Raw genomic sequence first — 23,397 nt, 5'->3', positions numbered from 1 at the left:
CTGGCACAGGTTGCCCAGAGAGGTGGTTGTTGCCCCGTCCCTGCAGACAGCCAAGGTCAGGCTGGATGGGCTCTGAGCACTGATGGAGCTGTGGGTGTCCCTGCTCAGTGCAGGGAGTGGGACAGGTGGCCTTTAAGGGTCCCTTTCAACTCATTTCTGTGATGCTGTGAAATGTCAGACTAAGTTCATCAGAGCTTTTAATTCTGCCTTTTTTTTTTTTTTTTTTTTTTTTTTTTTTTTTTAAAGTTCAGCAGTGTGCAAAATTGAAGGCGGGTACATCCTTGTAGAGAGTTGGTGGGAGAAGATTCAGGGACAGTGAGGTAGGAACTGGTGGGGAGTGGACCTGGAAGGTGGTGCCTTGTTTCAGGGATGGAATAGATTTGTTTGAGTTGGAAGGGACCTTTAAAGGTCATTTGGTCCAAGTTCACAGCAGTGAACAGAGACACCTACAGCTCCATCAGCTGCTCAGAGCCCCATCCAGCCTGACATTCAGTATCTCCAGGGATGGGGCACCCATCAGCTCTGGGCAACTTTTGCCAGTGCTTCACTGCTCCTGATGTAAAAAAAAAAACTTTTTTACATATATGCATGGTTATATCCAGGGCTGTATTCCTTCTAGCTTTGGTCTTTCTTCTTGTCCATATCGCTTTCCTTTCATAGGTCATTTTGGCTGTGACCTAGATATTTTGTCTTGTTTTTTTACTGCCTGGATTGTGAGGGGGATGTATCTTGTTATCAGAGCTATTTCATTCCGTACAAACTAAAAAGGATAACACACCAAAAAGACTCGCTGTGGCCTTGCTGTTAGCTTGTTGGGCTCCATCAGCAGAGGGGTGGCCAGCAGGGACAGGGAGGTGATTGTCCCTCTCTACTCTGCTCTTGTGAGGCCCCATCTGCAGTGCTGTGTCCAGGTCTGGAGCCCCCAGTACAAGAAAGAGAGGGAGCTGTTGGAGAGGGTCCAGAGGAGCCACAGAGATGATCAGGGGACTGGAGCACCTCCCCTACAAAGACAGGCTGAGCTGGGAGCTGGGCTTGTTCAGCCTGGAGAAAAGAAGGCTGCGGGGTGACCTCATGGCAGCCTTTCAGTACCTAAAGGGAGCCTACAAACAGGAGGGGAATCAACTCTTTGCAAGGATAGATAACAGCAGGACAAGGGGAAATGGTTTGAAGTTGAAGGAGGGGAGATTAAGGTTGGAGATCAGGGGAAGTTCTTTACCACGAGAGTGGTGAGGTGCTGGAACAGCTGCCCAGAGAGGCTGTGGATGCCCCGTCCATCCCTGGAGGTGTTCGAGGCCAGGTTGGATGGGGCCCTGGGCAGCCTGGGCTGCTATGAAATGTGGAGGTTGGTGGCCCTGCGTGTGGCAGGGGGTTGGAGCTTCATGATCCTTGAGTTTCCTTCCAACCCTGGCCATTCTGTGATTGTGTGTGTGAAGGTCATGCAGGAGTGATGGATGTCTGAGGATCCAATACTCCCTGTTCAGGGGGAAGAAAGAGCAGTTGTCCTACACGTAGCTTGGCAGTTGAGGTGTACCTCCTCTTGTAAGAACTGCTTTGCAGCTATTAAATGCCCTGTTACTTTGCAAGCAGTATGGGAATTCACAGAATCACAGTGTGGCTTGAGTTGAAAGGGACCTTAATTTTGTATAGGTCCAGCCTAGAAGATGGAATTCCTTTCCTTACCCCAAACAAGATTTCCTGGAATTGTTTGTTGTTGTTGTTATTTGTTTTATTTCTGGGTGAGTTATTTGTCATAATCCAGATGTTATGGTCGAGTGATGTTTCTGATGTTCCTAGAAGTTACAGAAATAGCGATAAGCCTAATATTTTCTTACATCCTCGGTGCTAAATTTAAGCATTTGTGTAGCTGCTTTTCTTAAGAGTCATCTAGTTGTTAAAGTTCTGTGGCTTTGCTTTTTTTAATAAGCTTTGAGGCTTTCTTGGAAACCTTTAGTATGTGCTTTGTTCTAAATAACATTTGTCCGAAGTTCTGGGACTTTGGACGTGAAGCAAGTATTTGTTTTCTTCAGGGTCACGAGTAATGTTTTTTCCTTCCCTCTGCACCAAAGGGCTCAAAATTGCAAACCTGTCAGATGGCTGCAACTGTAGGAATTGAAGCTTTGCAATGTTTACTTGTGGCGGTGGTGGTTGTCTTTAGTGTTTGAATTATGAATTTCTTAAGGCGAGGGTTTATTAGGTTAATAAAAGTGGTATGTTTAACCATTACTAATTTATACAGCTCATAAAAGTATAATAAGGTCTGCGTGTATGTTCAAGGGATTTCTGCATCAAATGGCTGCTTATGATACATTTCGAGGTGATCGTATTGAGGGACCTGCTCCAATGTGAAGTGGCAGTCTATAAAATGAGCTTGCAGTACTAATTTGTAGCAGTGAGAGGAAGTGTTCCTAATTATACTTGAATGGCTCACTTTTTCAGATCTATGTTATTTTTTGCATTATGCTTCAAATTAAGCCCAAATCCTACGGGCTGTCTATGGAAGCCATGCTTTCATAAAGCAACTTAGTTGTTATTTCACCTGCAGCATCACATCTGAAGCTGCAAGCTCTTTGGGGTGGCGGTTATGACTTCTCTGTTGTATTTCATAGAATCATGTGAGTTGGAAGGGACCCTTCAAAGCCATTTGGTCCCACTCCCTGAGCAGGGACACCCACAGCTCCATCAGTACTCAGAGCCCATCCAGCCTGACCTTGGCTGTCTGCAGGGATGGGGTGCTCACCATCTCTCAGAGCAGCCTATGCCCTCAGCACCCTTATTGTAAAAATCTCTTTTTCCTTACCTCCAATCTAAATCTTCCCCTCTTTGAGTTTGAAACCATAAACCAGACTTTTGAAACCATACTTTGCATAAAGATCTCAGTTAACATGCTTTTATGAAATTGAGAGCTTTGCACTGCTTCTTTTAAAGTCTTTCTTTTTCTTGGTTTTCTTGCAATATGTCATTCACTAAAATATTTCCTAGTGTACCACTTGTTCTATTTTTTTGTAATAACCAGGAGCTTCCTTTGCTGTTGTTGGATTTTCCTTTATGAATATTGTCACTGGCTTCATGTGTCATAGAATGACAGAATCATGGGCTGGCCTGGGTTGCAGTGGAGCACAGTGCTCATCCAGTTCCAACCCCTGCTGTGTGCAGGTCACCAACCAGCAGCCCAGGCTGCCCAGAGCCACATCCAGCCTGGCCTTGAATGCCTGCAGGGATGGGGCATCCACAGCCTCCTTGGGCAACCTGTGCCAGTGCCTCACCACCCTCTGGGGGAAAAACTTCCTCCTCATATCCAACCTCAACCTCCCCTGTCTCAGTTTAAAACCATTCCCCCTTGTCCTATCACCATCCACCCTCACAAACAGCCGTTCCCAATCCTGATTATGTGCAGAGCTCAAGTCATACCATGAAGCAGAGCGAAAGACAGCTTGAGGCTTTTCAATACAGATTTGTTGTATTCAACATTCTAGTCTCAGGTGATGTTAGTGTGCAAACATCCCATAGGCGTGTTCAAAGCCTTGTGTTTCTCTGTGCCTTTAGTCAGTTGAATGTGGTGTTAATTAAAATGTAAAATCTTTATCAATACTGGCAAAGTACAAAGGCTGCAAAGTGAACCTGATAGCAGCATTTTGGTATTTAAAGGGGAGACACAGGAAAGAAGGGGGCAGACTCTTTAGCGGGGTCTGTGGTGATAGAACAAGGGGAAATGACTTCAAGCTCGAGGAGGGCAGGTTTAGGTTAGATATAAGGAAAAAGTCTTCTACAGTGAGGGTAGTAAGGCACTGGCACAGGTTGCCCAGAGATGTAGTTGTTGCCCCATTCCTGGAGGCTTTCAGGGCCAGGCTGGATCAGGCCCTGGGCAGACTAGCTGTGGTGTCCATATTCATTGCAGGAGAGTTGGACTGGATGGCCTTCAGAGGTCCCTTTCAACTCTAAGGATTCTATGATTCTGTGAGTTGCACTGAAGGATGTGGTCAGTGACACCTTATGCCAGCATAAACAACTGCTATCATAGAATCGTTAGGGTTGGAGAAGACCCTTTCTTCCATTAATATTGGATCAACCACCAAGCCATTGCCACCATGCCTGCTTAATGTTGTTGCACCTCTACTGAGTTAGTACTCCTCTGTTCAAATGAGTCAGAAAGCTAACTGCAAAAACAGTCACAGAATTGTAGAATTATGAAGGTGGGGATCCTATAGGAAAGCTGGGGAAGGACTTTCTATAAAGGCATGTAGTGGCAGGATGAGGGGGAATGGCTTTAAACTGGAAGAGGGTAGATTTGGACTAGATATTAGAAAGGAATTCTTTACTGTGAGGGTGGTGAGACACTGAACAGGTTGCCCTGCGAGGCTGCGGATGCCCCAGCATGGAAGCATTCCAGGCCAGGCTGGATGGGGCTGAGAGCAGCCTGGGCAAGAGGGAGGTGTCCTTGGTTATAGCAGGGAGTGGAACTGGATGATCTTAAAGGTCCCTTCCAACCCAAACCATTCTAAGATTCTAAGATCATCTGTTTCAACCACCCACCTGTCACCACCATGCCCACAAACCCGCATCACTCGGTGTGACAGCTGCCCTTTGAGTTGTAGTTATTGGAAAGGCATCCCGAGGAGCAGCGGCAGGGCAGGCAGCAGGCTGCGGGAAGCTCAGGTTGGGTGCCCATGCCCACCTGGGTCTGTGCTGTGTGCACCCAGCCCTGCTTCTGGCAGTGCTATCTGAGAACACTGCTTTTGGAAGTTTGTGGCCTATGGCTTCCAGTGTAGATAGCTAGATGGCTTGTAAATGGACACTCAGGTATCTCTTATGCTAATGTGCATATTCATCCGGACTAGTTTCTGTGTGCAGACAGGGCTCCTTTGTGCTTTGATGATAAAGCATCTGTCTCCAGTGCCTGTCAGGAAGGAATTTGCTTCTCTATCTGTGTAAGCCTCTGACTGCAGTGTTAGGTGCTAATTTTCTGTCCTACTCTTTGGAGGTTGCACTCTCAGTCACTTGACGCGTGTGTTTGTTTTGGGGGAAGGAAGCAGAGGTCGTTCTGTGTTTGTTTTCCCAGTGAAGATTACGACAGAAACATTGTATCTATAAATTGGAGTTTGTGCAAGCAGTCTTAAAAGATTAATTACGGCATTAGAGTACATGAAATGACACCTGTTATATCCTGATGGCAATATATGAGCACCGGGCTTTTCTTCCCCATTGTCCTTGTGATAAACGGGCACCTGGGCTTTTTAGTATTTCCTGCTCGCTGTTGATAACCTATGAAATAATGTTTGTGGTAGGAGCGCCCTGGAGACAGGGCGACAAATGGGAAAAGCAGGCAGAGTTCGTGTTTCACCCTGCATTCCTCAGGCAGGCAATTGTTTTTTAAGGACTCCTCAGGTGTTACGAGTTTATTCCCCACTGCTGAAGAACCGGTGGGACTACCACACAGGCAAATGGGGATGCCACAAAGGCAAGCAATTCTTGTGCTAATTACATCTTTAGAGCTAGCCTTAAGTGCAGTATGAGATTACATTTCTGCTCTGGTTTCACCTCTGCTTCATCTTCACGAAGCAGACAAAGGATCGTGCTCGCTGTGAATAATTCTGCCTTGGCTTTTAGTGGCAGAGCAAACGTTGCATTTCATTCACTTTGAAGCCTGAAACAAAGCAGCCCAGAGTTATGCCGAACTTCTCCGAGCTCTTGGCTGCACAACAGAATCACCCAGCTGCTCATGTCCTCAGTCCTCGTGAGCTGAGCAGCGAGTGCAGCAGCAGCACTGCCTGTGGGTAAGGTGAGTGTCCACATACACGTTGTGCCTTCACCACAGCCATTGGGCAAGCTCTCCTTTTGCAGAAAATGAAACAACGGAAGGTAAATTAAACTCGTTACCATTTGAGAAACATAGCGTTAACAAGTGAGGTGAGCTTGCTTGCATTCACTGTGCTCATGTGTTTGAGTTGACTTAAATCTCGTCATCAAGATAGCATCTTGTGCCCTTCCAGATGTACTCATGCATATTTGATGACTTTTAATTGCCACAAACTGAAAATTTCATGAATGATATTTGTGCAGTGAATATATGGAAGAGCAGCTTGAAAGACACCTCTTTGACTTGGTGTTGGTAAGCATTAGGGATGAGTCAAATTACTGCATTTTTGTCCCAAACTCATAAGTCAGTACAGCTTATAATGACTGCCCTAAGAGTGCTTTTCTGCTAACAATGTCTTTTAAGCTCTTAGCAGGGTCATTTAGATCTAAGGTATTTTCACTCTCTGTTGTGTGGTCAGTTAGTTTTGCCTTTATTTATGTTGGCTTCTGCATAGCAAAGGGCAAAGAGAACAGTCAGTTTAAGGCAACAAACACTGGCAGGGAGATGTGAGGACCTGTTGTGCTTGAGCCAGCTTTCAGCTTGCTGAGAAAACAACAACAAAAACAAAGGCCTCTGTTTTTGTTAGTTGGCTTTTACTTAGTGTACGATAAATAAACTTTTAAATATTTTTAAATTAGTATTTAAACATTTCGAAATGATCTTGCTATTTGCTTTTTCAGACTGGAAAAGGCAAAAGGAACTGACTGCAATTTTTTATTCAGTGCAGCTTGAAGACTCATACTGCAATCATCCGCTTCTAACCTTCAAGGGAACGTTAAGCTCCTGAAAATCTACTGGCAGTTTAAAAAGTAAAATTTCTATTGTCTCTGTCTCTACAGGAGTTATACTGAGCTGTTGCATTTGGGACCAGTTTTGACTTAAGAGCTTACTACGTGCACTTTAAGCCTTTCACATTTTCCTTTCTGTACCTCAGTGCTGTCTGTGGGATAACCCAGGTGTCAGTGTAGGTGCAGCTGCCCCACATATCTGGTAATGGGACAGGAGAGTTCTGCTTCAAGTTTATTCAACCTGCCTTATAGTACCAGGCTTCATCTTGGTTTCTGGGGTCAAAAAAGGGCTGAAAAATCTATTGGTCCTCAGACACAGGAGCTTCTTAATTGAAATCTGATGGAAAAGGTGGTATGGAAATAAAGGCACTTGATGACTTGGGAAAGGGCAATCAGCTGGGATGGTTTTGTTTGGTGGCCATGGCTGTGAGATGAATTCTTGGGACAGTGGCAGAAAAACCTCCAGTACGACTGCAGGGCAGTGCAGAGTGTTTCAGTGTGCTCTGGGTGTTTGACTCCAGATCCCTACCAGAGGAATGAGTTGGGAACCTCAACTTCCAACCGGTCTTTTATTATTTGCTGCCCATTTATGAAGAGAGTTCCCTAATTGATCTGAAAACGAAAGTGGAGATTTCCTACAGTTGAAAATGTTGAGCATTTTCCAAAGTATTTTTCCTCTCCCCATCCTCCAGGGTTCACATACATTCTTTGTCCCTGCCCCAGGCCTATTCAGGCTTACCTCTGCTCATTTTCTTGACACTGCTGTGGAAAATGTGCTGTGCTGAGTTTATGATTACCAGAGGCGTGACTGCTATTAGAGAAGGAATGGAAACTCCTACCTGTTGCTGGGAGTGCACCATCACGTTGCTGGCCTGCTGAATCCACCATTAGTTATGGTGGTACATTGCTCCAGGGTGCTTTTCCTGCTCTCTCCTTTTCTCATTTTTGTTCCTTGTCTGAAACACGTTGAATTTCTTAGGCTAGTGAAAAACTGCAGAGGGCATGGATGGTGTGGTGGTGTTTTTGTTGTTGGTGGGTTTTTTTGCAATGCTTATGAGGCTTATCAAAGGCATTTAGGGTTATTGTAGTCATTTAAGATTTGCATGCATGTGGGGTTTCACTTAAAGATCTGCATTGCTTGAATTTTTATTGTCACTTTTGTGGGGAGTTGAAAAATCAAGAGAAATGCTAGAGAAAAGCTGGGGTTTGAAGGAAGCCTTCCTTCTGACAAGGAAATACAAAGTCATTGGGGAGACTTTGCAAGTAGCTTGGATGCCCATGGCTTAACAACTAGCCTTGCACTTAGCCCAGCTTTGCTTAACACTTCCATGACTCTGAAATCACAGAATCACAGAATGGTTGGGTTGGAAGGGACCTCAAGGATCATGAAGCTCCAACCCCCTGCCACATGCAGGGCCACCAACCTCCCCATTTCATAGCAGCCCAGGCTGCCCAGGGCCCCATCCAACCTGGCCTTGAACACCTCCAGGGATGGACGGGGCATCCACAGCCTCTCTGGGCAGCTGTTCCAGCACCTCACCACTCTCATGGTAAAGAACTTCCCCCTGACATCCAACCTAAATCTCCTCTCCTTCAACTTATAACCATTTCCCCTTGTCCTGCTGTGATGAAGATAATATCTTTTATTATGGATGTCACAATTCTCTTATGCTGAAGCTCTGAAAGACTTTTCCTGCAGTACACGTTGCTTGAGATGAGTTCTAGTTCCAGTTTTTCCAAAAGCAATTAGCTGATTGGTTTCCTGATTGGATGAAGCAGATGAGTGGTTGATTGTGTTTGCCTGGTGATGACTGAAGGTAGAGGAATGTTAGCAGTATTAATGGGTGAGATTTTAGGTCTTGTTGGTATAACAGTGAAAACAGAGCTACAGGATCTGCGATAAATGTCTGAAGTTTGAGTGTGTGAGCCATCCATGTCATCTTTTCACTTCTAAATTCCAGGCTGCATTGTCTGTGTCTGCAGTGGAAAGAAACAATGCTGCCCAACCCTGACAAACGAGTCCTTGCTGCAAGATGAACTCATCAGTGGGTTTTGGATGTGTGTGCTTATCTTCTTACCTTGGCACATCCTCCTTCTCCTTGTTGTTCAGGGGCAGAAAGTGCTCTGCTTACCTAGGAGATACTGAAACTAGTAAAAGTAAGGGTGGGGTACCTGTGTGATCATAGGAGAAGAGGAAGATAATCTGTCTATGACTCTAACCTGCTTTAGTAACAATGAAGACTTAATGAGGTTGAAATTATGATTTGCAATAGTGGCTGATGTCAGATTCATCTCTAAACCTGGAGTCATTAAAGAAGTCAGAAATCAGTCAAAGAACATGCTTTGTAACAGAGAAAGCATTGGTAGAAAGGGTGTGATGTGCTATAAAGCAGATTTTAAACTGTTTTTAGCTAAAAGCAGTGCTGTTCCATGAAACTTTTGCCAGGGTAGGTGAAATACATAGCCTTACCAGATACCTACGGGTATCTGATAAATAACCCAGCTTTAGAGGTTGATTGCAGCTGTTTCTTGAGGTTTATTTCATGGGACACCCTGAGCTGATGTACCACCTCAGCCTTGGCCAGGACATCTCCTTATTGTGCCTCCTCACTCCCCACTGGGAAGATCCGCACTGCCTGAGATGCTCGTCAGACCTTTCACTGGGCTGCTCTAACTTTCTGCAGTGGCTGAACACATCCATTTTGAGCACTGTAAGGAACTCCTGTATCCTGTCTGTTTGTGCTCTTGGAAGTATTTCACAGAGATCAAATGAATGCTTACAATACTTCTGAATTTAGCAGTAGTCTCGGGCACAAAACCTACTATCAGCATTCTCCCTCGAGAGGTTGATTAAAAAACATGAGAGCAGCCATAGGAGTTGTATACAGAATGAGCATGCCTCGTGCTTTCCATAAGGGAAGTAGCATGTAAAAACCTTCTTGAGTGGCTGAGGAAAAGCAGGTCACTGCAATACAGAGTGTTAATCACTAACCAGCCGGACCGAGATAGTGGCGTGTCGGATCTGGGATGCATGAAGAATATACTTTGAACTGAGGAAGCATGTATTACATACTAATGATAGGTAAATCGACTTTCAGGGTGTGGAGAGACATTAAAATAAACATCAGCTTCTGAAACTTGTCTGTCTCTTCCTTCCACAAAAGCAGAGTTTAATAACAGAGCAGTTCAGAAAGAACTGGAGTTTCATGTGACTGGTAAACTTGAGCTTTGGTTTTCTTTGTTATCATTCAAATAGTGAAAGACCTGTAGCATCTCTAATAACAAAAAGCCAATAAGAGAAACTTCCTTTTCCTATGCTATTTAACAGTAGTGAGAAGCCAGCGAGGTGCCATACAATAAATTAAGATCTGTGGTCTTTGCGTGAGAGATTTGCAGTCTGAGTTTATAGGGTGCTGTGAGGTGAATGAGCACGTAGAGGTGACACGGAAGGAAAGAGCAGAGGTGAAGGAGGACAGGATTCTAATTAATGTGATTAGACGTGCATATTTGGGTGACTGAGGTGGGGTGTTGAACTCCATATAGAGGTTATTGTGTGTAGCCTCTCTTCATGACGGCTCGTGAGAACATTGGGCATTCACTGGGTGTGATTCGTGGGTCGTGGTTGTAGGCATCAGCATTTGGCTGCACGTTCCAAGTTCTGCATTGGAACGTAAGAAGATAGGAGTGGATTGCTTGTGCTCATGTCCATAGGCAGTGATTTTGGTTGCAAGTGGCTGTTTGTTCTTTTGTATCTAATTCCATTTGTCACTGGGTGGATGCCTTGGGCGGTTGTCAGTGTTATCTAAGCTTTTATTTTGTTTCCTCTGCCTCTAGAGCTAAGAAATCTCATCCATTCCAGCTATTCTTCTTACTCATAGGATATATCCCATTGCTTAGCATCATTTGGAAGAGCTGGGCTTTCCAGCTGGCTTGGAGCCTGTTGGGAAGGATAAGCCTTTTCCTCCACGCTCATACCTAAATTATTTTTGATGGGACTTGAATTTCAGTGAGCAGGTGCCCCGGGACTGACAGCTGGCATGGTGTGCTGCAGCAGCACAAGAGTGGCCAGGGAAACGTGCTGCAGATGGCAGGGGCAGCCTTCCCTCGGAGCAGGAGGCATTGAGACAGCAGTGAGAAGAGCTGTCAGAGTGGTACCATGCCTAATGGATCTTTCCCCAGAAGAAATTTCATACTGCCTTGTATGTGCTGATTGTCCTTCAGAAAAACCCAAGCGCTCTTTCTTGTTTTGAAAAGAGTGCATGCTTTAAAGCTGGACAAAATCCATCCCGGCAGAATATCTCTAGAAGTGGAATTTGGCAATAGTCCTGTTTCTATTCTCTAGCTGATGGGTGGCTGTCAGGCTGCATGAATAAATTTGGTGTCTGGAGGAAGTAATGGTGTGTATAATCCTAGTGCTTTAAGAGCAGCACTTGACACTTTCTCATTTCTTTACAGAGCTTGATCTGCATACAAAATGTGTGGTGGATGTGGATGCAAACAAGGTTATTCTTCATCCTGTAAACACCAACCTTTCAAAAGGAGATGCCAGGTAAGATTTTTGAATGAGGAAGGTCAGGTTTTGTAAATTAAATGAGGCAAAAACTGAAGCTTTGATAGAGGGCTTTCAGTTTAAATAAATTACATATATATTCCTTCTGCTATGTACTTACCATCATCTGTAAAGTAAGGCTGACTTTACTGTGCTGGCAAGATGCTTTGCTAACCAAGTACTTGCTGCATTTTAAAAACGAACGTTCGCCTCCTGCTATAAACAATGTGATAGCAATTAGTTGGCCTGTGAACTGTTTCATTTGCTTTCAAATGCTGTTATGGGACTGAAGATATTTAAATCTGCAAAATAATTTGAGCCGGGCACAGTTTTGTCAATTTGGAATGAAATAAACCTGGATGGTTATTTTCTCCTCGTGGGCTTGTATTCAGTGTGTGTGGGAAGAGGATTAGAAGCATGGTGGAGAGGTGTAGCTCTAGGATGGTCTTGCCAGTGAGACGCTGTATGCATCACAATACATGGAGAGGTGGCTGAGGGCAGGAACTAGTTTGTGTAGGAACTGGCATCAATTTGTTAAACTACTGTGAGAAGTCCTGTAGTGTTTGTTAGGGTTAAGGTTGGGACCAATTAATTTATTGCTTGTTTGCAAGGGGAGGAAATGTGAAGAATGTATGTGTGAAACAAAGTAACAGGGGTCCAGGAAAAGGCAGAACCCATTACTGGGCTTGTACAATCAATTACGGTCTGTTTTCTGGGAGGGAAAATAGGGGGGATGTGGTGTTAAGGGTGACAGAAGTGAGAGAAATTCATTTAAACACACAAAAGAGCTTTGTTTAAATGCAACATATCATAGTAAAGCTACAAAGCCAGTGATCAGTAAAAGCATTCTTTCCTGGTCCCTGCTAATTTAAACTTACAAACCTCAAGATGCAATGGATGGAACAGCAAACGATCAAGTGCAATAGATGCTTTATTGACAGCAGCCAGAAGATTTACTGTAGGCAGTGGCATTGGAGCTTTAAGAAGATATTTAAAAATGGCTGTGTGGGGGTGGAGTGTTTTTGTTTGCGTTAATATCCGCCTCCTCCAGAAACACGTGCTTTGTTCAGCTGACAAATAGCTGAGTTGATGTGAGCCTTTCAAACCGCACAGAATGACAGGTAAACGAGATTCCCAAAAACCAACTTAATGGTATGAAGAATGTTATTTCAGAGCTCCTCTTAAAGCAAGATGACCGAGCAAATGCTGCATCGTTCATTGTTACAGATATGTTATAAAATGTTCATAGTGTAGTCAGGAGAGGATACGTCATGCAGATCATGCCCCCTGGCAAGGGAGGAATCGTTTGGCAATGGTGTTGGCTTCCCAGACAAGAAGGTGAGTCCTGTGTGAGAAACTGGCGTGCCAGGCTGAAGAATGGCTCATTTGCATTGTCACAAATACCCATTGCTAATCTAAGCAGCAAGCACAGTAAATTTATATGGGGTGATTAATAAAAGAGAGAAAAGTGGAGGCCCATTAAGTGCGTGGAAGATTTGCCTGCAAACATTGTGACAACAAATCTCAGAAGCATAATTGGAGTAGTGAGGATGTAGAACAGTCTTACCCAGAACGTGATACCCTTAAGATGGGCACCCATGAAATTGTCTTTGTGCAGCTCCCCCAGAGAAATCTGAAATATCAGATCAAGGAAAAAGTTTACTTTTCTTAAGCCAGAAACAAATAAAAATAGTATTGTAAATAAACTCCGTAGAGACATACAAAGCGAGCAGGATACATTTGAAAACCTTAACAGCTTAGCTTAATTTCTCATTAAGATGCCAAGGTCAGTTTAGGAACTGTGGATAAAATTTTAGAGGTAGAAATCTGTGCTGTCCCATCCTTGCTTGCTTATGACTCAGCTGTGCTCTGGCTGGGAGCTAAGTTTGTAAAAACAGCCTGTGACTTTTGGAAACATGCATATTTTCCCATTTCCATCCTTTCTGGTAGAAACCAAGTTTGAGAGATGGGTAGGTGTGTAAATATTGAGCTTAGTAAGCAAAATAGGGCCACAGTTGTGTCTGTTTGTCCTGTCTGCCCAGAGTGCATCTTGCAGGCTAAAGAATTCTTTATAATGTGTCTGTCCATCTGCAAAAAAGGTCAGAGAAGTCTTCTCCCTATCTGTTGTGTATTTTGACAGTACCTAACTTGAGATGTGTGAGACCTGACTTTTGGACATAGCAAATAGTGTTGATGCAATTGCCACTGGAACCATTTCAGGTCTTGAGAAAAAGAAGCTGGCTTCTTCAAATTTTCCATTAAGAATTAAGGAATTATTTGAAAATCCAGGTGACAGCTGGTCAGCCTCACTTTCTTCTGTGTCTACAAGCTGAATATAACATTTGCACATTTCTCTGGGGACTTGAGGATTAGCAAATGCATGTAAAATGCTTGGTCACAAAAAAGGAAGTCTGTTTTTGTACAGCTTCATAAATCTCGTGTCCTGTTGGTTTTCTTTAACCAAGAAATGACCTTTCTTGAGACAGAGAAGTGAATCCATTTCTTTTATGGAGTGACCCTTATTAGTGCTGCACTGGTTTCAGTAATCTGATCTTGTACAAAGGATCAGTTTTGGAATTGGATGACCTCCAGGTTTTGTTCCTAGCCTTGGCATATTGAGTTTGTGTTGGTTGAGTGGTAGTTTCTTGTATTGAAATGATCAACCTTTTCTGAGTTGCTTTTCTAACATAATTTGCTGCAGAGCCTGGAGTTTTGTCACAAGTTTCCCCAAATGACCTCTAAATCAAAATCTCCTCTTCCAAGGATGTATGAACCTCCAGGGAGTCGGTAGAAATGAGCAGCACCATCACCGTGACTTGACCGCTTCTTTTTTTTGCCTTGTGTAGCTGTCTGTTCCCTCTGTCGCAAATGTCAGGATTTACTGTGCACTGCAAAGATTGCCCAGAATATTATTACTTAGTGGCTAGGGCTTGAAAGAGAGTGTGAACACACTGAGATCGAAAAGAAGAGGTAAATGCTACAACAACGATTGGAATGCCTGTAAGAATCCTTTTGAAAAGCATTTCTTTAGGTTCTTCCATTTACCTTTCTTTTAATTATTTACTCCCCATTTGCTTGTGCTGTGATCGTTACCTTTCCCAAAACAGACTTAAAAAAAAAAATAAATTATTTTGTGGAACGAGAAAAAGGACTTTATTATGTACTGTTGTAATTGGTGTATAATTGATAAATGGTCTGAAATTGATTGTGTATCAGTCGGCCATGTGCCTGTGCGTGAGTTGTGCTATCTGTAAAACAAAGCATTAATCTTCCCAACAAACCATCTTTTAGCCTTTTGATTAAGTGAATATGCTATAAAAAAGATTAAAGGAATGCTGACTTCTGTGTACTCTTGTCTTAATTTGTGGTTTGCAGATACTTTATTTTTTATTGTAGATGCTTTACTTCTACACAACAGAGCAATTCCAGAATTGAGGCAGCATTTGGGTTGAAATAAACAGTTCAGCATGTTAAGTCTTTCAGTAGGTCAGCGTTGGACTGAAGAGTTTTTTCCCTTTTGAAGCTGAAAAGCCCTTTAAGCCTTTTGAAGAAGTGAAGATTAGGACAAAGGGAAACAATTCTGTCGAAGACCTAGGAGCTGAAAAATGGGAACTGGAATACAAGAATCAGGGAGTCTCAAAGACCAAGTGCCATCAGTTCACTCATTTTGAAGCATCAAGCATGCACTTGGATGAAAGGCTGTAAATGTATGCAACCTCTAAATTAAAAAAAATAAATAATAGAAGGATTGCAAGGGCTTACCAGTTGTCAAACACTACTGCGGTGGTCCTGCTATGGAAATTAAAATACATCTGTTGAGCCAAGCTTTGCATTGTAATCTAACAGGAAAGTTTATAAAATCCCTGCATGCAATGCTAAATAATGACTACAATGCATAGAGCTTTTGCCAAGCTCAGAAAGACTGTTTAGAACTGAACAATCAGAGTGTGCTTTCACCTATTCTTTGCTCAGCTGCTAGAAGGCAGAAGATGGCATTTGCAGGTCCCTGTGCTGCAGTCAGCCTCGTGTGATCACCCTGCCTTACTGCTGGGCAGCAGTGAGTGTTCCAAGAGGCAGGATGAGCTCCTGCCAGCACTGCCTGAGCACTTACACAACTCCTGGGCCACGGGCAACGCAGGTGATGCCAGCTTTCATTTGGCTGTGACGTGCTGTGTGATTGCATCTTACCAGATTTGATATGTGGAGAGTTTCTGATCGTGTGCTCTCTTGGTAACTATGGAAAATGCTAATCTTAATGTAGCTAGTTATGTGGGAAATGCCTGGATAGTGGTGTGGTGAAGTTTGCGCACAGAATCATGGAATCATTAAGGTTGTGAAAGACCTCTTAAGTTGATCAAGTCCAACCATCAACCCTGCCCCCTGTGCCCACTAATCCGTGATCCTCGGTGCCACATCTCCTGGAACACCTGCAGGGATGGTGACCCCATCACCTCTCTGGGCAGCTGTGCCACTGCAGCACTGCTGTTTCAGAGGAACTCTTCCTAATACCCAGCCTGAACCACCCCTGGCATATATGTAGTTCTTATCCAAACATTTAAAAATGAGCAGTGTGTTGGCTGGAGAAACCAGTAGCCAGTAAAAAATACTTGCGTTATTTTTTTAGATTTTCTTTGTGAAGAAGCATATGTGTCACTTGCAGAATTCACTCAAGTATTTGATGTACGTGGAATGGAAGGCAAGAACTGCGATTAAAAGAAGGTTTAGCAAAAGTTGAAAATACAGCAATCCTTTTTGTCTAGGCTGTAGTATTTGATTGCGTTGGTGCAATATTTATTTCTCTTTGTAACCTCTGGAACAGCAGGGAGATATTCAAGGTGCCCAGGAAGGAAATGCTGGCATGATTATATATGTGTTCGTGTATTTATAAATACAGGCTGGAAAAGCTGTGCGCTAGAAGGAACAGGAACACTTTGTCTTTTAAAAATAATCTGTGGTAACAGGAGTGTGTAAGGATGCACGCTTCAGTTGTTCTGCCTTTGGAAAGGATATGCATAATCAGTAAATGAGGAAAACGTATGAGTGCAGTGCTATACACAGAGTGAATCTGCAAAACTCCTTACCCATACAAAAGCAGTGAGAGGCAATTATTGGTATGCATCAGTGGAAAAATGCACGCGTTTCTGAAAACACACCAGAAGTCTGCCTGATGGTAGGTTGGAACCACTTGAAGAGCTGCCTCATCTTAGGCAGTGTTTTATGTAAGGGTCCCCAGCTGTTCACACACTGTACTTAGAAGGATCAGCTGTTGAATGTAACCAGAAATTGAATATTGAGCTTGGTGGAGCGTTTGCACGATGTGGTGTGATTGCTGTTTGACAGCGAGGCAATTTAAATGAAGAAACATTATTGCATTTGAGGATGGGTGACAGCTAATTGCGCTGCGTGCTCCTTGGCCTCCCTGCATCATTCCTGGCATTGTGTTGATTCCTGCTGTGTTAAACTGCTTGGGATTGGAACAAATCAGCTTGGGATGTGAGTGTGTGGAGGCTACATTAGTGGCAGAGTTGGCTGTGTTCCCCCCTTAAGCTAAGGAAGAGTTGCTCACCATGCAGCTACAGGCTTGTGTTAATATCTAAATATTCTTCTTCATCACAGGGGGTTGGACTAGATGACCTTTAAAGATCCCTTTATGATTCTATGATAATAGAGACTGAAATTTTGGGGTTAGATGTTAGTTCAGCTTTGTCTCACAGACAGCAGATTCTCAGTGATGTTTCATAATGCAGAAATGTTCCAGGAAGTCGTGGGGGAGGGAGGGAGCGTGTTTGTATTCCCCAGACTGATAGCTGACATCCAAAAGAAAGGGAAGCCTGCCTTTCCCAACACCCATAGTGGTGGTTTGTGAGTGCATGACAGCTTGGAGGAAATGCACGTTTGCAAAAGCAGTGCCAGTGCTGAGATTTTCCTATATTGCTGACTCTGTGCAGTTCAGTTGTTATCTGTGGATGCAACTTTCGCTTCATGCATGGTGATATTCTTTACAATGATGATTTTTTTTTTTTTTTTTTTTTTTTTTTTGTGGTTATCTACCTCAAGTCAGTGTTGCTGCAGGTTATTGAAAAGAATTGGCCTTAAATTGTTGAAAGAATTCAGGTAAAACCATTACTTCTTCAGCACGTTATCAGTTTATTGTGCAGGATGTCATATAAAACTAGATTATGGAACACATTCCTCTTCATATAGTTTAAAGCTGGACTACATTCGGCTGCCATCTATATTGAAATGCAAAATGCAAGGTAGAAACCATCCACAAGTTCTCAATGTGAAGAGAAATGTTAAGCTCTATTAGCTATTCTTCCAGCGTGCGTGTGTCTCACTGTGCTTAAAAAAGATCTTGATCCTGGTTTATATTGCTTAAGGAAATTAAACAGTGAGGCTTTGTTTACAACAGTGTGTTGTTTTAAAGACAGTTCCTCGCCCTCCAGTTGGATCATGCTTACTTATTTCTACTGCTTTACAGCCAGTGTAGCCATAGCAAATTGGTATTATCTGTTGTTTATAAACTCTGTGCTTATGCTGTAAGTGAAAGCTACTTTTAACCTGAGCTGCGCCTTCTTGAGAGGAGAATTAGACAACCACAGCACTGCTAGCAATCATCCCTTAGATTGACCTTAGATTGCTTATATGAGAGAAGCTTTACTCAGTTGTTGCAGATCTGGCAAAATTGTTAACAACCATCTACACTGAAGACTTAAGGTAACAGCTGAAGAATTAATTTGAATCACATGCCAAGTGACACTCAAGTGTAGCCTTCACCTTCTGTTTCTTGGCTTCTTAACTTCTGGCTCTTTTTCTTAGAACTTGCTACATCTGTAAAGTACCTGTAGCCTTAATTCTGTGCTAAACTAAAAGAGCGTATAGTTGAACAGCAAGTCCTGGAGAAGCCTTAGCAGCGTTGATGTGCCTGCAGACAGTGTTTGGAAGTGGATGCTGATAGTTGCTAAGCAGCTTGTCCTTCACACAAACTTCTCTGGAATTGGCAAAGGCTTCTGACTGTGAGTTATCCAAGGAGCAGACTTTTGCTGCAAATAGAAACCAGAAGCAGGTCCTTCCCATTGCAACTTTCTACGAGCAGCAAGGGCCAGTTCCTTGAGTTAAAAATAAATAAACTTGGTATATTGTGGCATATAGAAACTATTAGAATGATTGTGTTAAATATTTTGATGGAATGGAGATTTAAAAAGAAAAAAGCAATTCTGAGAGAACTGCATACAGGTTTACTTTTAAAGCAGACTATATCTGAAGCTTAGACTATCATGCCATCAGAACTTCAAGGAGACTGTGATGTGTTGTTTTCTTGACTTGTTCAATCCGTAAGAATAGAAATTGAATCATGGAGCTATTCAGATTGGAAAGGACCTCTAAGATCACCCAGTCCAACCCCAGCCCCATCCCCACCATGCCCACTGCCCACATCCCTCAGTGCCACATCCCCACAGTTCTGGAACACCTCCAGGTGACCCCACCACCTCCCTGGGCATCTGTGCCACTGCATTGCCACTCCTTCTGAGCAGAGCTTTTTCCTAACAGCCTGCCTGAAATTTTACACAGTGCTTTCCAATTTACCCCAATAATTGTTTGGGTTTTTTTTGTTTGTTTGCTGCAATGTAAGTTTTTCTCTCTGATGAAATTTAATTTAGAAGTACATAACCTTTGATTTGGTTGTAATAATTTAGAATGGTAGAAATTCCCGTCCCTGGAGGTGTTCAAGGCCAGGTTGGATGGGGCCCTGGGCAGCCTGGGCTGCTATGAAATGTGGAGGTTGGTGGCCCTGCCTGTGACAGGGGGGTTGGAGCTTCGTGATCCTTCAGGTCCCTTCCAACCCTGTGATTCTGTGAAATGCAGTGAAAACTGCCTGAATGTATGAAAATGAGGAAGTGACACTAACAAATTGTGTTCTGATAGCACAAGCAGAAGAAAACACAGGATAGGTAATGAAAGCTGAGCTCTAAGTTTGAAATACTTAGTTTTTATGTTGATCTGATAACTGAACACAAGACTTAAAGGTGCTAAAGTGTATTTCCTGTTTAAAACAAATAGATTCAAGAAAGATAGGAGCACGGCCCAGTGGCTGTAAACTGTATTGAGATGTGAACAAGGGTAGGAGAGCAAACCCAAGGCCTGCACTCAGAGCTGTGAATGAATGTTGTGCCTGTGAGCGCCTCTGTGGAATGATTCCATCTTAATTCTCAGCTCCTCGTAAGGTAAGACTATAAAATGGGTTTAGTGATTAGAATCATGCCCCTGCAGGCTGCGGGATTGTTTCAGTGGCTGGAGCTGCTGGGTTCTGTGGAAGGTGGTCGTTCAGCAAGGCTTTTACAACTGCACAGGTAGGCAGTATCATATATACTTTCTGCCCAGAGAGGCTGTGATGCCCCGTCCATCCCTGGAGGTGTTCAAGGCCAGGTTGGATGGGGCCCTGGGCAGCCTGGGCTGCTCTGAAATGTGGAGGTTGGTGGCCCTGCATGTGGCAGGGGGTGGAGATGCATTGAGTTTCCTTCCAACCCTGGCTGTTCTGTGATTCCCCCAACTCTTCCAACTCCAACTTCCAACTCCAGTTGTGGAAAATAGAATATAAAAACCTCCAGGCTTCGCTTTTTAAACTATTTATTGTCTTGTTATGGGAAGCAAACAAAAGGAGAGACCTTGTACCTTTTACTGTGTTATTGCCATGAATCTGAAGGACTTTGATCAAGTATTTGGAGTTGTTTGCATCAGTTACTTCTTATTCCCTTTGTTGTCAGGGTGGCAGTTTTAGAATTGGAAGTTCAAAAGATGACACAGCTGACAGTCAGTTACTTTAAAGCACTTAGCCTGGCTCTGCCAACATCTTACAATGCTGTAAAGCTGGAATTAATGCTACTGAATTCAGAGAGGATAGTTCCTCTTTATCTTCATTTTTAAGCTTTTATAGTAAGAGAAGGGAAAGCTGCAGTTACCTTAGCACCTCAAGATTTGCTTTATTCTTTAATACTCTTTTACCTATTTAAATTTCAGATGGTAAAGACAGAGAGGCAGTTTTCTCACCTCCTCCTGTGAGGAGACATCAACAATCAACATCTTGTAGGTATTGTTTTTGTTTTCTATGAGCTAGGCCTGCAGGAATGCAGCACCTGCTGCTGGTGCATGGGCAGCACCCTTCCCTCTGGGTTGGAACGGCTGTTCTTCCTGGAAACATTCAACAAAGCAGTATGGCTTTTGTGGCTTCCTCTTAGAGGCACTCTAAATGTTTGTTGTTGTTGCATTTTTATTTATTTAAGAGATACTCAACTATCCTCCTCTGGTTCTAATTTACCTTAAAATAACTTGTCCATTCTTTTGGTCACTTGGGGCAGGAGAAAGCTGGCTTCTCTTGTGCTGTTATGGCATGAGTTCAGCATTCAGTGCAGCTGTCACTTAGCATTGACCAGATATCAGTGTGCTATTAATCCCACCTGGGCTGAAGACAGGGCATGAGGAGATACAGGGTTAACTCAAGTTATGGCAAGTAATTGTATGCATTTTGATACATTGGCTAAACGCACTCTGTGAACAGATAAAAATATGCAGCCTTGTGTTCTGTTTTGGTAAAGGAATTTGAGAACAGGTTTCATGATTGCCAAATAATTATCATTTTTTTGTATGTTTGAGACTCCGTTTTCAGACAGCGTAAATACATGACCTTCAAATTGTCAAATGGAGCGTATAGAATTGCAATCAGATATTCAACTCAAAAATCTGATCGTGTCTGTCTACTGGACTTCTATAAGCCATGTCATAGCAGTGAGAAATATCCCTCCAGTCTGGACTTATTCATGTCACCACTTTTTGACAGTACATACATTTGTGAACAACTTTTCTCAAGGATGAGTGGAATTTCATCAAAATCTCTGATGAACACCTTGAGAACTCAATAGGAGTTGCAACCACTGCAGTTGAACCATATACACTATATTACATATACTATATTATGTATTTTTTGAGGGCTGCTCTGAAGGTAATTACGTCCTATTTTGTGATGTTGGCCCATGTCATCAGAGGCTGCTGTTGGTAGTATGGCTGTAGAGGTTGAGCCATCCCACCAGTAGCTCATCGTGTCTTGTTGCTGTGTGACAGATGGCAGCAGAGGGGCATTAGGACAGAATGGCATCTGACACGGAAGTGCATATGAAGCAAAGGTGTGTCACTGAATTCCTCCACGCAGAAAAAAATGGCCCCCACTGACATTCATCGATACTTGCTGAGCTTTGATGGAGCCCAGGCTGTGGGTGCGAGCACAGTGAGGTGGAGGGTGGTGCGTTTCAGCAGTGGTGATAGTGGGTCACTTCCACTGGTTCAGGTTTTTATGAGCACAGCATGCAGGCTCTTGTTCATTGCTGAAGAAAATGCAGAGCTAATGGTGATGATTATGTTAAAAAATTGTGTTTTCGAGCTGAGAATTTGCTCTGTCAAACAATGTTATCAGCTGTAGGAAGGAGGCATTACTTTCAGAGTGACCTACGTGTATGTGGTTCAAGACAATTCCTCCTCACTCTGTGGCCAAGGCAAAGCAAAAGTTTGAACACCCATGGAATATCAAATAATATATTTTCAGTCAGTGCATTTAACTGTGACAGCTTTGATATGCATACACCATGTTACAAAAATGCACGGCATGTTGTCCAATGAGCATTCCTTTGAGGACAGAAGCAGTCAGGTTAAGTAGTGATGTCTTTAGCTAAATGAATGCAAAGGAAAAGAGCTGACACTTTTATATGTCTGGGGAGAAAAGGAATGGGCTTCTGGTAAGGGCAGTGGCTGCTGGGGGGATTTGGGGTTTGTCTCAGCTCTGCTATACACTTCTTACTTGGCTGAAGGAAAGTCACCATAGAATTGTTTCTGTTCTGTTGTTTTTTTTTTCTTTTTCCATTTGCAGCCCCTGGAATCCAGTTTGTTTTTTTATTTTTTTGACTGATATCTAATGTAAGAAGGTTTTAATTAGGTCGCAAAGCACAGTTGGGCCAGAACTTGGGGCCTCTGTATTGTTGGAGTGACAAAAAGAAGCCGTACAGTAGGGAAGTTCCACTGACTTTCATTTTTAGCCTTTTGCAAAGCATAATACATTTTATTTCTTTCTCCTCAGGGTTCATAAACTTGTGCCAGCATTTTGTTCTGTTCTTCAGCAGAAGTAGCTCTACTGTGCTGATCAGATTAGTGAAATGAAGAAACAGGATATCCACCCAGCTTTTATCTGAGTAGCCCTTCAGGAATGAACAGTTTCAGCTTTGATTTTTGTTTTTTAAGAGTTAGTTAAACGTATTTGTAATACGAATTTTATTTATACTTGCTAAAAATGTACTTTAAAAATCAACAACTTTAATGTGAATAACTGATTAAAAAGTAATGTATCGGCTGTCTTATTCTCCTGCCTGGTCCTTTCCTGATATGAAGGCTTTCTGCTCTTTTGAATTCTTTGGCATGTCTCCAACAAGGCTCCTCTGATAGCTTACACAGTTCTGGTTTCTTTGTGAAGATTCAGTGAGAGATGACTTTGCAGGCTTTGCAGCCGTGGTACCACAGGAAGGAAGATTATATATAGTGTGCAGAGCAGAAAGATGAAACACTTTGTAGGTGTGGAGGAAAAAAAAAAAAAAAAGAGTAAGCACAAGCAAATTTTGTGGCAGAGAGAAATAGGGATGGTTCTGGGAGGAAGCTGTTATCTGGTTGATTTGCTAATCTACTGAAACCACTTTGATGCCAGCTGAGACTTACAAGCATCTCTACCGCTTCCAAACTATACAGCCCACAAGAGTGAGTAAGTCATGCACTAATTTCATGCTACAACCTTACACCCTTGCTTTGCCCCTGCAGTGTTATTGTATACAGTACTGAAATACCTTCTTTGCTGCTGCTAAGAGTTTAATTTAATGGCAGAAACAGCACTGTGCAGCATGCCCAATGCTGGGGTAGCAGTCATAGCTACAGCAGTATGAGCGACCCAGGGTAAGTGCATTTCTGCATGTTGAATCATTGCTGCAGCACTGTGTCGTTGTTTCGGGAGTAGACCCAGTCTCTGGTGATGACAAACAGGCTTGTGCTCGTGTAGTGAGGCATACCTGTGAAGACAGGATCAGAAAGGTAAAAGTGCAAGGACTTCGTGGGTTAAGATAACAAGGAAAGCAGAACAAGGAACTCATTCACTGCTTCCCGTTGGCATGCAGATGTTC

At 43.1% G+C, this 23,397-nt stretch overlaps 1 protein-coding gene across 1 annotated transcript in view; it reads left to right on the top strand.

The window, feature by feature from the left end:
* Window positions 1-23,397, top strand: part of KIF13B (kinesin family member 13B) — a gene marked incomplete at both ends in the record, with an annotated part of 120,369 nt that overhangs the window by 1,374 nt on the left and 95,598 nt on the right. Inside the window, one exon of the mRNA XM_079550566.1 lies at window positions 11,098-11,191. Within this exon, the coding sequence (XP_079406692.1) occupies window positions 11,098-11,191 (94 nt within the window). The remainder of the gene's footprint in view (window positions 1-11,097; window positions 11,192-23,397) is intronic.

The sequence above is a fragment of the Tetrao urogallus genome (genome assembly GCF_951394365.1).
Source record: "Tetrao urogallus genome assembly, chromosome: 2".
Taxonomy (NCBI): domain Eukaryota; kingdom Metazoa; phylum Chordata; class Aves; order Galliformes; family Phasianidae; genus Tetrao; species Tetrao urogallus.
This window is presented reverse-complemented; position numbering and strand designations above follow the sequence as displayed.